Consider the following 15,488-nt stretch of genomic DNA (forward strand, 5'->3'; position numbering starts at 1 on the left):
ATTCAACAAAAGAATTTAATACAATGAAAGGCAAACACGTCAATCATTTAAAAATTTAAATTTCACAACAGCAACAAGAAGCACCCACATGTTTAATAAATTTTAATATTATATAAAAAAATCAAAAAAAAGTAACTAGAATTCCTTTGAAATGTCCAAGACTCGTGGATTCTGGTCGTACTTCCTAGGTTCATCGAAACATTTGAACCAACGTACGGACTGGGTCATTAATAGGTATTATGCGAAGAAAGCGAAAAACGATGGCTGCAGTAGAGCGTTTGTAGACATCCCTCCCGATCCTGACCCGATATGCCCTGAACCTTGCGACAGGCAACCCAAGAAAAAGAAGGGCATCTTACACAAGATCAAACTAAAGGTTATAGAAGGCGGCACCAACTTTGGCAGTAAGTCAGTTCTATAAATCTGTACATACCGGACCTACATAAAAAAATTTCTCAATCTCGAATGTCATAAACTCCGCCCCTAAGACGACCCACTGACCAAAAGTACAAGCACGTCCCAGACCATATTAAAGCCTTTCAATTTTTTCACCAACCAGCACCCTTTCGTAAGATCGAATGCAAACCGGCGGTGTGTAAACAACCAAAGGAACCCCCGAAGGCGCTACCGGCTCCGAAGAAGAAGGTACCTCCGATGCCGGCGCCTCGGCCGGGTGTCCAGGTATCAGTGCTTGGTGCCGACACTGCCATCGGGCAGTACGTCGCGTTGCTTTTGAAGCAGTGCTCCTGCATTAAGAAGTGAGTTCTATTCTTAACGTTGTAAGGTTTAATTTTGATTGGGCATCATGCCAGAAGTTTTGACGTCGAAGAAAATCTAGCCGTAAGTAGGACCTTTGTGAAAAGGACGATCGACTATGTCAATAAAATACGAAACTTGACGTTGTACATGACACCCCGACTTTGTCACAGACTAGACCACTCGTGTTTAGGGTTCTTACACAATAACAAGAACGGATCTGAATCCTCTTCCTACTATAACCAAATCACACAGCTACCAATAGGTGGCTCGCTAGTACTACAATACATTAGCAAAGTTAATTACTTCCACGGACTCCATACAGTCATTTAAACAAGTCCAAAGTCTATTGCTTTCTCATTTCGTTTGACCTAATTGGACATTTCCCACAAACGGTTTCGCTCGAGCTGATGACCTTTTTACTTCTATTTTGTTAATGTTGTAACAGGGATGCCTAATTTGGCCTTTTTAGGTCATTTCTGTATAACCCTGTTAACTTTGCCCTAGTTTTTGATGGCAATTTTGTTATTATTTGGGCTGCTTAAGTAGTTACTTAACGCCTTTTACAACCTTGAATTGCGTATATTGGCCATGTATGAAAGTTTAGGTCAGACAAAACACATATTGCTAGTTAAATAATATTTTGTTTCCTCTATTTCTGGTAATGTTAAATAAAGCATTCTGCTGTTTCAAATACCCAGTTCCGTCAATGTTAAAAATGAATATTAGTCTACAATGCAATAAAACCGTTTAGACGTCCAGCCAATTTAATCATCGGTCAATCAAAATGCTTGTTAGACGAAACTGAATGAAACCTCTAGAGCTTGGGCTTATAATCAAATACCTTCATCCGTACTCTTCAGACGCGAACAGTTTATGGACAATCCACTGGTCAGCCGTCTGTAACCCTGTGACGTCAGTAACCCTCAAGACGCGAAACATAGAATAAATAGATGCAGAAGATTTATTCTGCACATTTTAGGCCAAGATTTATCTAAAGAAGGCAGTTAAAAGGTCCTTTTATGGATAGTTAGGCTAGACTAAAGGCGTAACTTAGTATATTTTTTTTTCACATATTGCCAAACGGTTGAACAACTGAATAGATGTTACCAGTTTTTTTTTTGTAAATCATGCTATCAATTCTGAATACTCCTACACACATTACGGCGGATATACATCCGCATCCTAACTAAACACATAGAGCAAAATATTTCTCAACAGTTTTGTTCCCTTTATTTGAAGAATTGGCCTTCTACATAAATCCTTTTCGTCGATCTATCCGTCTCATGAAAGCTGAGGCCCTAAGGGATCGTTCGTCTTGGCGATGTCACTACACGACCGAAGGCAACGGGTCGCTTACCCATTCGAATTTATCGCTCGATATCAGAATCCGCCACTGACGTTAATGTTGAGAGCTTTCCAATGGTTTTCCAATCTCAGATCGATGAGGAATTATTTGGATTAGAATGGATTTTTTTCGTTTTGTATGGTTGGAAAGGGTTGAAGGTGTGCTTTTTAAATTCCTAAGATAACCAAAAATTTTGTTGTAGATTTATTGTTACAATACTCTTAATTATAATCAAATTAACAAAACGCGCAGCAACAATCATTTTCCAAAAGTAATAGATCAAAAAAGTATACTTAACAGCATCGCAAAACTACTTCTCCATTGTTTCAACACTTTTTAATTTAAACAAAATATCTCTTTGCTATTTCTGCTCTCGTGTTTAATAGCGCTCGGCTCGTAAAATAAAGAAGCAACGGACAACCGGCCGTAAGGCACGGCTCATGAATCCGCTCCTATGGGAGACGTCCCTTGACGTCTGGATGTCCGTTTTATTACTCAAACTGTTCTGCCACAGCTTTTGATGACACTAAATATATTACGGTACTTAATTTAATAAAAGTGGTGCTAGAGCCTCTCATGGAGAAGAAGTGGTACCTCATAGCATTTGTGAAGGAACTCGGCGGAGGCGGTTTTTTTTTGCAGCATTGTTATTGGGACATATTGTCGCTTTGTATTGCAACGGTAATACTATAAGTTCCGTTGTAATATACAGAGCTATTTGAGACATTTCAGCTCTACGGTAAATAGGTAATACATCTATAATAACTTTGTCATTCCACAATATTCATCGTCATCTTAAGTAACTATGAGAACTTCCAGGCCCGCCGCTAGCTGTTTGTTCGCCCGCGTGCAAAACTGATTATGCCGCCCTACGACTACATACGTCTTGACAAAAAATATATAAGGGGGGGGGGGGGGGTAGATCCAGGGGGTCCGGACCCTCCCCGCCCATTCATATCCATCTTACTTGTCCAACAGAAAAAAATATGTACATGCACCGCTCTGATTGCAGAAAACCCACCTACTTCTGGATAAATAACTATTGCAATATAACATACATACATTACACATAACTTTTTATTTACTTTAAATGTTCAGAGTAACCTAAGCAGTCCTAGGTTAGGTAGGTCCTAGGCATCAATGCAGTGCAATCATTACCCAAGTGGCCCCTATGTATTGAAAGATTGTGATTAACTTAAACTAACGCACTTAAATATCTCTAACAATGTTTAAAGTCAGTAAAATTATTTGGTGGGTTTCCCGTTGAAAACTTATAAGGCACATTTCATATGTAAGGAAGCGCGAGCGAAGCGAGCGCGAAAATTTTTAAGTCTAAGGACACAAAACAAATAAAAACCAATGTAAATTAACAAAGCAAAGTCAAAAAATTTCGTCGATTTTTTCCTTAGAGTTTTCATGAAGTAAACTTATTATCATAAAAAGCCTCAACAATTAAACAAAGATAAAATGTGATATCTAACATCGAGCCGCGAGCGCAGCGAACGCGATTTTTTTTGGGGATGCAATGGGTGAAATAGTCAAAATTGATAGGAGACATCCAAAGCAAGGGCGGCTTTTTCTGAAAATTTTTTGGTTTAATTTTGCCGCCCCCTAAATAGCATTTGCCCCACGCTACGCCACTGGTTGATCTTAAATCGATTTTAAGAATCTTTAATTTTGAAAATGTCCTTTCAACAGATGTACCTAACTGAAACCGGCAGTGTAAGTAATATTCTTAGCGCTATTGCTGTGTTCGGAAATATTGAAATCAAATCATCGGTAAAAATATATTGTATTTTTTAAATATTACGTGATAACTCGCTAGATTTGCCGCCCCCTAGGACGTGCCGCCTGCGTGCGGTGCACGCGCTGCACGCCCGCTTACGGCGGGCCTGAGAACTTCCTATAATATAGCGGAAAGCCTATAAAATTATTTTTTAAAGAAATAGCAAACGCTTGAACTTCGACAAAGATAACATTTCTTAGCCCGTTAATAGAGCCTTTGTGCGCACTCATTAGTGTGTAATGAAGCTTCAGAATTCAACTAAGCAGAGTAACTTCGCAGACGCAATAGTTATACAATCGCTCAAATATTATGCAGTTCACTGGCCAGTGAAATTGTTAGCATTTACCACGAAACCTGAACCTAATTAGTGCAGTAAGGTGGAAGCAAGTTGCTTCATAATATACGCTGACAGACTCAAAAATTACAATAGTATAGGTATATTATTAATTTTACAATCTTCATCGGAAAAAGACCTGAAACAGTTTTCAAAAAATATCGTTCCTATGAGAGAAATACACATTGGCTTTTCCCATAAGCCTTTGCTATATGAGTACCCATAAAATTGCTATGAACTGTTTTATTGTGCTACCGTGATTCCCGCCATAGCCCGGGTTATGTGTTGCATTCATCAAAGTTTTACTAAGGACATTATAAAGGCTATCCACTGTTAGGACGAAAGATTTTACGAGGCGACCGTGACTTCTGCGGTGCGTAATCTTTATGGCTAGACAAGAGTGTATGGCTCCCGTATAGAAATAGAGATATAGAATACAATGGCCTATCCCTTTTTCGCACGGGAATCTGGATTAAAATATCGTAGTGAAATACAAGCTAACCCATAATTCGTAAAGCAATGAAATTTTAGTCAAAATTATTATAACTGCATATCAAAACCCAAATCTTGTCCTTTCTTGAATCTATTTTGAAACTTTATTCGCAAATTCATATTTTTCTGTCAATGTGTAGACATTCCTACTACGTAACAGATCCAAAACACGGTTCTTAGTTTCGATACTGATATATTTTTCCTTTGCCAAAACAGAGGTCTTCGTTGGCCTTGTCGTAGAAAAGCGTAACATAATCTAATCTCTATCGAAAACAAAATATAAAAGCTTTTGTCTCTGATCCAATCATATCTGGGAAATAATACTGCCAATACATAAATTGTATAGCATTTCTGATGGGAAATGCGAGTCTGTTTCATACAGAATATTATAATCTTCCTTGAGCATCCGATTCCTTCAGTATTGTTTTGGATTAGAATTGTTTTTTTTTTACCCATGCTTTTATGCAAAAATAGGAAAAAAATGTATAAAGAAAGAATTCGATTTGTTTGTCATTTCATCATAATTTTAAATCGACATTGAGTATCTCACTAGTTCATGACTTTTGACTCTTGACCTATCCCATAGGGAATCTACCATTCCGATCGACTTTCGATTCGGAACTCTAATCGAATCAACCCTAATCGCGATCACAAAATCGAGAGGTACATTCGATTCCGATAACCCATTTTTAGTTAGTGCCAAGGAGAATAAGATGACTAGCGGAGATGTCATAACTCAAAATCTCCTAAGAAAGTAGCGCGCCAATATGCGGATGTTCGGGGGACTAGGAACGTCACCAGCTCCGCACTTACACTCTTTCAATGGAACCCGAGACCACTCCTTGACAGACTGGGTTTGATTAGACAAGGAACCCGAATGCGTCGTTAGTTCTAGCAATTAATCACACCTACCTAACGTTACTTGACCTACAAGTAATTGTCTGACCTACCTTCCTTATAGCATCTCGGTTATCTTTCCTTCCTCCCTGGTTCTTTCTATCCTGGTAATCCGATTGCAGGTTACGTCTGTACGAGGCGAAGGACTCTCAAGGGTGCACGAGGGATCTGTGCTCGGTAGTCCAAGATCTTCAGCATATCAATACCAACTGCCTCGTACAAGCATTTAGCTGTGCTTGCTATGAACTGGAACGGTGTTTACAGGTGGATTTTGAACCTTATTTGTATGAGAGTAGGGTTGATTTTTGTAGAGTAACTGTTGAAGGTATTGCATTATGTGTACTAATTGTGTAGTAGAGTGAGGTATTTAATTTGCCAAACCTACGTTACCTATTTGTGTAGCATATTTTTACTACTTGCTTATACTAGATTAATAGTAAGAACAACATTCAAATTAAGTCTTTTCCGTCCATCCGTTCCATCATCCATCGCATGAAAAAAAATATAAATACTAAGTACCTACTTATACTTTTACAGTCGCTGTCTTTGTCATTCTATCCTAACCCAAAAACTCGCATTTCTCCAAGAACATATTCCATTTATCAGCAACAACACTCGCAATAGGTCACAGATAGAGTAACATAATCCAGTTGGCTGGTACCAGTCTGACATTAGCATATCGGAACAGCCAGCGTCAGGTCCAACGTCAAACTTGGAACTCGGCTTGTTTTGCCGCCAAGTTCCTATTTCAAATTCGCTTTGTAAACTTTCGAAGTCAACAAGCTTTTGAAATTGATTTAGGTTGTTTGGTTGGCAGATAGGTAGACGTATACCAATTGATTTTGGATTTTTGGTTTACTGAAAGATTGTAGCTTTCTGTTAGGTTTTGAGATTGTATACTAATATTATAAAGCTGAGAAGTTGGTTTGATCACTTAAACGCGCTGATCTCAAAACTTACAAGACCGATTTAAAAAAAAAATCTTTCAGTGTTGATGCCTATTTATCGAGGAAGGCAAAGGTTATTTTATTTAGCTTGACGTTTCAAACATGACACAGGTGAAACCTCCGGCGGAAGCAAGTTTTACTATAAAATTACAATGTAGTAAAAAAGTAACAAATTACCATCCGTAATATGATAGCAGAAGCTTTTAATTCAAACGTAGTGATTCGTGCTGTTGAGAAGCCGCGCCTACCACATTGTGGCCATGAATATTAATTAAAATTGTCATGCAAAATTGTATGTTTTTACACCGTTAAGTTTTGGGGTCAATAACACATGTTTCAGGATGAGGAAATATTGCAATATTATGTAAGAACATACATACCTATGTGTGCAAAAATCCCGCTGAGAAATCATACCAAGCATAGTATCTTATCAAAAATCATAATAAGGACTAAATGAACCGTTCTAATCAAAGGCACCTACAAATTATAGACATAAGTAACTTCCACCCGCGGCTTCACCCGCGTCTAGTTCGGTTAAGTACCTATATCGCGTTTCCAAGAGAACTCTTCAAAAGCCCGGGATAAAAACTATCCTAAGTTCTTTCTTAAAGTCAACTCTATCTCAGTACCAAATTTTATTAAAATCAGTTCAGTGGTTTAGATGTGAAAGCGTAACAGACAGACAGACAGAGTTACTTTCGCATTTATAATATTAGTAGGGATACCTACCTAATTGTTGTTTTTTACTTTTCCTAAAAACCTTCTACGCAACAACGTTTTCTAGCTTCCAAATAAAGTTTGTATTCATTCGCGTAGAAGTCTGTGGCAACTCTGATTTAAAATTCAATCTATAAAATAAAGACTAGTTGTAATCAAAAGTATGGACACAGAACTTTTAATTGCAGACAGTTTCTCGCAGTCCGACTAGGCGTAAGTTGTATGTCAAACTTTCGTGGCTTGAAGAGACAGTCTTACTTATGGCCACAGAACTAGACTGCTACATTGACTTTCGTGTTTATTTATAAGAAGTTTCACGTTTTCAAATGTATTTACATTCAATTTATATCAAGCTTTTCTGCACAAAAATGCTTCCTGTGCATCATCATCCTCCGAGCCTTTTCCCAATCATGTTGGGGTCGGCTTCACCGGATTCAGCTGAGTACCAGTGCTTTACAAGAAGCGACTGCCTATCTGACCTCCTCAACCCAGTTACCCGGGCAACCCGATACCCCTTGGTTAGAATGGTGTCAGACTTACTGGCTTCTGACTACCCGTAACGACTGCCAAAGATGTTTAATGACAGCCAGGACCTACAGTTTAACGTGCCATCCGAAACACAGCCAATGGTGTCTAAGATATACTTAGAAAGTACATACAAACTTAGAAAAGTTGCATTGGTACTTGCCTGACCTGGGATCGAACCCGCGCCCTCATACTCGAGAGGTTGGTCCTTTACCTACTAGGCCACCACGACTTGAAAAAAAAATGCTTCCTGTGCATTGTTCCAAAAAAAACTTGATCTCTTGCTATTGAAACACACTATGTTGCAAATTCAAATACGGTTCCAATTTTACCTTTAGAAATTGAAAAAAAAAAAACTTCTATAAGATTCAACAAACATACACAAATTAAGAGCAGCCAATTACAGGACAACATCCCAGACCCAGGCCACAGACTAAAAATAAACGAACTAATTGGACCAGCAGTAGCGGTTGAATCAATGGGAGTTTTTTACTCTATTTCTTTAGCTACCCATGCATGGTATTCGCGAACGGGACGGGGTGCCGTTGACCTCCCCTTGCCAATCAATATCATTCGACCCACTATACCGATTATACTATTCTTTGAACTACTTCCAAGTTATTTTAATAACGAATTTGTACTGAATAATTCAAATATTTTTTTGCTTGGTTTAAGGAGTTTGTAAAAGGATTAGATTTCTAGCATTTTTCACCTGAAGTTACTTATTATTTTTATTAATAATCACAGCTAAACCATTGAGAAAAGGCTAGGCGGATGTGTAATCACAGCTCTCTTCATGAATCAAAATTTGAAAATCAATTGTAAATACAGCCTTATTCAGATTCCCAATCAATTGAAACAAAACTAATCCGATCAGCGTTCTCGTTCAAAACAAAAGACGTTTCGTAAACCCACCGTATTTGTGAATACGCATGTAAAATGTATAACGAAATAAACATACATTCCATTCCCGGGTCGTGTACGAAGATTTATACTGAAACGATGCGCGTAAATATTTCCTCAGGTTTTTCCCTTTGTCGTGTATTTTTCCTTAAAAGGTAGGTGCGTACACCCTGTAGGTTTGTCTCCATGTCCGTGGATGGAGGGCCTTGTTGTGTCGAGATTAAAGACGACAGTAAAATCCTTTCACTTTGATTGATTCCTTCAATTAAGTTTAAGTGCTCTTCCGAATACTGAGCACCGGCTCTTGATTTTCACGATTGAAACGTTACCTACATGGAAATCGTAATTAAGTTTTATGACTTTTTTATGAGAACGTCAAGTGAATATTGTCTTCATAGATTACTCGTATTTCATGAAAAATAAAATAACTTGATATCGTTACAACTTTACATAGGTAGTTCATAAACGTACCGTTTTATATTTTTCATTGCATTTGCCTACCGAAAATCTTCTTGTTCCCATTCGGACTGAATATTTGAATACGAAAGGCTTACCAGGAAATCTGGTCAGATACTAGCTAGATTAAAATCCAGCCTTACATTTCAATCTTTGTTTTGAACATCATTTATTTAGGTATATACTTAGCTAGTCGTAGCCTGTAAATAGTTGGATGAGTATCAACCTAATATTTATTTAGACTTGTTACTTGATGTTGTTAACTGTACCATAGTTATAAGCTTTTTTGTTTTCTAAGCTTTTCTGAGCTTCGTCATGAAAAAATATCCAAAACAACAAGAACATATAATACGACAGTACTGTCTAAACAGAAACTAAAATAGAGGCGGTTCACAAAGATGAGAAAAACATCCTATCCTACAAAACCTAACCACATTTCGTCTATCCCATCCAACAGAACACAGATATAGTTCTAATGCTGGAAAGCGGCTACCTCAACGTGGACATGCCCTTCGAGAAGCGGTTCCTATACCAGGCGCCGATAGTAAAGTGCTATGCCGACGCCATCGCCAACGAGTGTCCCAAGGCGTTTATCATAGTGTGCGCCACGCCCATAGACTGTATGGTGCCTTTGATCGCTGAGGTAATGTCCATTTGTTGATATTGTTACGAAAACTTCGTGGTTAGGTCCGTGGCCGAGTCGTAAGGAACGCCAAATGTTGTTTTTTTACAAAGGTACGTTTTAAATGATAGCTGCCGTCTGCAAATGCCAGCCGCTAATGCCGAGATTTCATGTGATTCGCTGCAATTGCGGTCGGCAGTTGCAGTCGGCAGCTTGCTTTCAAAATGTACCTTAAGAATTTTGCATTTTGATGAAAAAGCAAGGCTTCATTTGACAGCTCTATTCACAAAACCATATGCTTTTGTCTTTCTTACTGGAGGTCAAGTTTTGAACAAAGATACTGAACACCTTTGTTATACAATAGCGTATAATATTAATCTTTTATGTAAATAAACCGCCACGACCAAAAATAGAAAATTGTCTAACCAAACTCTTGGCCGCCGTTAAGTAGATGCTTAGTACCGCGAAAATATGGGTCTCTGTCAGAAGATTAATGTTCCTGCCATATGTGGCGTCCCAGGGTTCTACGGAACTATTTAGTTAATAATATTTTAGAAGACTTATTTCAATGCGTACATATATTTATTTATACAAAGTGTACCTTATACTTATGGTGTATGCCACATTAATCTACTGTTTCTGCAGAAATCTATAAAAGGTTATAAAATTTCTTATGATTAAACGGTTTATGGACTATTATAGTTCGGCCATTCAGAGAATGCGTTCCTGACACGTCGCGATTGAACTGACTGAATTATAACATTCATTGATTATTGATATAATAATGTTGTTTTAATGCTCCTCAATTGTTAAAACGGTAAACAACCAGCAAAAATATTTTTATCGTAACTGCAACGCCATTGCAAAGTTACGTCGTCAGTTCAATCGCGACGTGTCAGGAACGCATTCTCTGAATGGCCGAACTATAATGTCTGACATCGACAATTTATTAGTTTAGATACGAGCCATCAACTTCCCTTTCTTATTACAAAGCTCCTCTTTCAGAGTTGTAAAATGATTATTCGATAAAACATGGTTTTCAGTTCATTATGAACAAATTCCTGAGGTGTAGTGGTACAGCGACTTCATTAATAAAAATGCAGCAATAAAAAAATATCGCCCCCATTTACAAAAGACCTTCACCTATTTCCGACTACTGGAGGCATCTCCAGCAAATAAACTGGACCTCGTATTATGAAATACCGAACAATACTCGTTGAAAGTTAACCGTTGTCCGTTTGGCTTTGAAATAAATGCCCACGATCAGCACAAGGCGAGTAATAAATATTGTACAGTATACATCTCCCTAGAGGCAAACATTCTCAATCTCGACTTGGATTGCGTTGTTCTCACAAATTCCATTTGTAACAAAAGAGGAATTTGTCAAAAGGAGCACTGGAGCGGTTGTATTTACTGATCTTTGTAAACTGTGTGGGTGTATTGTGGAAAAAGTGAATCTGTTTTAGATTCAATCAGTGTTATGGGTTTTTGCAGGTAAATGACGTAAATCTGAGCATGACCCAAATAAATTTTAGGCCTTCACTATAGACCAGAATTTAGTGCATAGCAATTTTACTCTTCTAAGGCCAAAGTCCAAATCTAAGATCATATACCTACTTACTCCTAATGTGGGCCTTATCTTAGTCCAGTCCTTTGAAGATAATAGAACAATAGTGCTAATAAACTAAATTGTTTCACTCCCCTTCCCGGCCATATTACGGCAATATAGCTGTTTCTCTTCGTCAGTAATTTTAGCAAGTCAATATTTATCGAGCGCAGTAATTGTCTGGCCAAAATAATACGTTGTTTTGTTTACCATATTTCACTAAAGCTTTGAAATTCATGTTCGGATTATCCATGTTTGGTTGCAAATCGAATTATTATGTGGGCTTAGTTTGTGTTTCCATTCTATTCAGTTCATCATTCTGTTTGGCTACGTTTTGCATTTGACACATACTTATACGTACCTATGTAGGTATATAGACACACAGTAGAAGTCAGTATTTCTGAGACTGAAACAGATTTGTTTCCATAAGAAGTTTGTCTTTTTTTATGGAAAAATAATTATATCCTTGTCGAATTTGCTCGAGTTTCAGTTGACATCTTACTATTTCAAACGTCTGCCTTACAGCCCTTTCACACGGCAGTCCAGTTTTGCAGGACCGGCATTTTACTGTATCCTGCAAAACTTAACTACGTGTGAACACAGCGTCCGTTTTTGCAGGATTCCCGCTTTTTATTGGACGAACGATCCAGTTTCAAGTGACAAAACCGAATCGCACAAATCGACGGGAACAGCATTTGGTAGGATCCTGCATGCGGTTTGCTCGTGTGAACACTAGCATATAATATCTTTTGCGATCAAACAGGATCCTGCAAAAAACGGTGTCCTGCAAAATACGGAACTTCCGTGTGAAGCGGCCGTTACAGTGCGTCATCATCCGTCTAGTTCTTTCCCATTGTTTTCAAGTATACATATCCCCCTAAAAATAAACGTCTCAATTCAATAAACCTAAGTTGTTTTTGTTCGAGCCGTAACTTACGTAACAGGGGTTGCAGAAAAAAAGCAACGCACAGCCGCGCCGTGTCGATCCTCACCAGTTTTCTCTTGAACAGAGAAGAAAAACTTTGAACTATCCGAACTTTCCTCACGATTCCCATTAGTTTTATTTCCCGACAACATCTTAGCATGTTTTGTGGCTTCATTATTGCGTTTTCAGAGTTGCTTTGTAATACTCGTGAGTGACTTATTAAACAAATAGCTACTAAGCATGGTTCTGTCACGCAACTTTATATTTTATCGTTAATCTAAATATTCGCTTATCTTCAATTTGTCGGCTATGGTTTTTGGGTCAACAAACAATATTGATTTTGTGAATTCTGTCGACGGGGGGTACTTACCTGTATGTTTTAATTTACACGTTTTATGAATTTTAATTTGCGTGCCGAACAATTTCTCTGGTCTCCTAACCAAATTTGTTCGGCACGCACTACTAAAAGGTTGAATGTACATTTTATATTAAATAAAAGACTTGCACAATTTTTAAGTTGCATAAGTTTTAAGGTCCAAAAATACTTACAATAAATCAAACGACCATCCAAACTCCTTTCAAGTAATTAACCCGCATGAACCTACCCTCATTCCATTTCCCACCTTGGCAGACGTTAAAAGAGACAGGCTGGTACGACCCGAAGAGGCTGCTGGGCTCACTGGCCGTGCCAGAGATGCGCGCGAGCACGCTAGCTGCGCGCGCGCTGTGTCTCGAGCCGCGGTACACTCGCGTGCCGTGCGTTGGGGGCACTGAAGGCGATTCCTTAGTACCCTTGTTCTCTAAGGCTGTTGAGTACTTCGATTTCGCTCAGGTAGATATCTAAGCTTTTGAGTTTTATGTAGCTAAAATTGTTAACCTCTGCAAGAAACTAATTATTATTCGTCTCCTATTCTATGCTCCCGTTATTTTATCCAATCAATTTTGTTACATGTATTCTACTCCAAACAGCAAAGATTTTACTACTATTTACCAATCGAATAATAATAAATGCAATACTTAATCGGATTTAAAAGTCAATGCGAATCCCTACAGTGTCGATCAACAGAACTCCAATCCTAACGTCCATAATCCCGAGTTAATCCCGTAATTCCTTAATTCCGTTTTCCAGCACAATGCCGAAATGATGACGGATGCGGTGAGGAATGCTCCGGCCGCTGTCGCCAGGAGCGATGGTCCTTGCTTGAGGGTGGGGGACCTCAGCGAGGCACACGCTCTCGCCGGCCTAGTGACCACCGTAGCTCACGCACTCCTCTGCCACGATATACCACGAGTGACGGGTTTCGTCGAAACCGACCTTGGACAAGTCATATCACCTGCCAAGTTAATATCCCAATCATTTTTATTCGACTTTAAGACTGTATTGTTAGTAGCTTTATCTGATTAATCAATTCTTGCCATTTCGCCAGTCACGTGACTGACGCAGGGAAACCTAAGCTACGATTTGATTGTCAATCTTCGTTGTTATTGGTTGAATAATATTACGTACACGTTTGACGTAATCTTGAGTTGTCACAGGATTGCAATAACTTAACAAATGCACGGTTAGACTGAATATCATTTCAGTTTGCATTCAGCTCCACCCGAGTTTGATGTTTCGACATAAAAAAGACAAGGATGAAAGAAAAGTCATGTCTGTAATATTATAAGCCATAATACGCACGATACTTTTCCTAACCAAAATACTTCGGAAAATTATAATTTTAATTTTGCAACGCAACTTACGTAAGTTATAAAAGCCCAAAATGCTAAGGGTAGTGGCGACTTGATGGATAGACTCATTTATCAACGCCAAGCCGAAAAGCGTTGCGATATAGAAACTATTTTGTATAGTGGTGCTTAGTCCTCTAAATTACAAGAATATCGGTCATGGATAGCTTAAATATGAATCGTCAGGATTAAATGGAGTTCACGCGGTTGCATTTCTTTAAGCCAGTACAATATAAATCGTGTATGCACGTAAAATTTTTAGCTACATCTCAGCTCTTCTTTTTAGTTTATATTCCGGTAACCATATATTTTTATTACCTACAATATCAAGATACAACGTTCCGTTTGTCACAAAATACGGCTATTCTGTTGCTGTGATTCGTTCAGTGTTACGTGATAACAGTATTTATTGGAAATGTAATAGAAGAATACACCAAGGTCTTCTGCCTGCAGATTCATCGCGAGCACTGTGGAAATTGGCGGCAGTGGCATCATTAAGAACCTTGGCCTACCTAGGATGACTGAAACGGAGACCACGAATGTGAATCTGGCTCTGCACCACTTGGGTTATAAACGAAGGATGGTGAAGGAGTGGTATTCTAAATACTGCAGTTCCTCGACGAGACTGGACGCCTGTCAATTCCAGTTCTTCTATCCTAAATCTTATGAGAGATTTGACGATTGTGCTTACGCGACTATGTGATTTGAAGTGATTTTGTATGTGGGTGTCTATCAAAATTTTTTGTTAACGTTTTTGGTACCGTTTTGGTTAAGTAAATATGCAAGTGTTTATATTTTATAAATAAAATGTTGTTTTCTTACTTCTGCATTTTTTATTTGTAGTTTAGATTAATCGTCTTTTTGCGGATAAATTAGGCTCTAAAAAAATGGTCGCATTAATTTTGATCAGTATTGTGATGGTTTTCTTTATTTTACCGATGCAGATATGTCGCAACTGACTTGCTACTGAACCACAGAGGCGTTTTCAAGAAGTTCGAATTCCCTGACAAACTGAACTCTTACGAGCTCGGCTTGATAGACATGTCTTTGTGTAAAGTAGTAAAGAACTATGATCTTGCCATGGAATGGTACCGATCCAACTACGATTGCTTCGTGGAGAGAGGCCGAAGTACAATGAAGAAAAATTTCCAATCACCAAGACACTACGAGCGTCTAGAAGATTGTGCCAAACATTTGGTAGACTAAGTGTTCGGAGATAAGCTTCATATGGTCGTTTCTCCCGTTGTTTAAGGAACATGATTCTGATCACAACAGGGTGCCTATGTTTTATGTACTAGTAAATAGATCGAAAGCGTGACGCTGTATACCAAGTATTTGTATGAACCAAGTTTGTTGTTGCTGTAAGTGAAAAGGTGTTAAATCCAAGTTTCATATAAAATTTGTTAAGTAAAAAAAAATAGTAAAGTAACTGTAAAAGTTGAGGTA

General features: G+C 38.3%; 2 protein-coding genes across 2 annotated transcripts in view; both read left to right on the forward strand.

Moving 5' to 3' along the window:
* The window catches only part of LOC124638797 (vicilin-like seed storage protein At2g18540), a 76,169-nt gene that overhangs the window by 30,360 nt on the left and 30,321 nt on the right, over window positions 1-15,488 (forward strand). The gene's annotated exons all lie outside the window — the stretch shown is intronic.
* LOC124638796 (malate dehydrogenase, glyoxysomal-like) lies at window positions 152-15,470 on the forward strand. The gene is made up of 7 exons (XM_047175902.1): window positions 152-404; window positions 560-758; window positions 5,736-5,877; window positions 9,619-9,804; window positions 12,946-13,146; window positions 13,444-13,655; window positions 14,987-15,470. Exons 1-7 carry the CDS (start codon window positions 152-154, stop codon window positions 15,246-15,248), a joined length of 1,455 nt encoding a protein of 484 aa, XP_047031858.1. The 3' UTR covers window positions 15,249-15,470.

The sequence above is a fragment of the Helicoverpa zea genome, chromosome 18 (genome assembly GCF_022581195.2).
Source record: "Helicoverpa zea isolate HzStark_Cry1AcR chromosome 18, ilHelZeax1.1, whole genome shotgun sequence".
Classification (NCBI taxonomy): domain Eukaryota; kingdom Metazoa; phylum Arthropoda; class Insecta; order Lepidoptera; family Noctuidae; genus Helicoverpa; species Helicoverpa zea.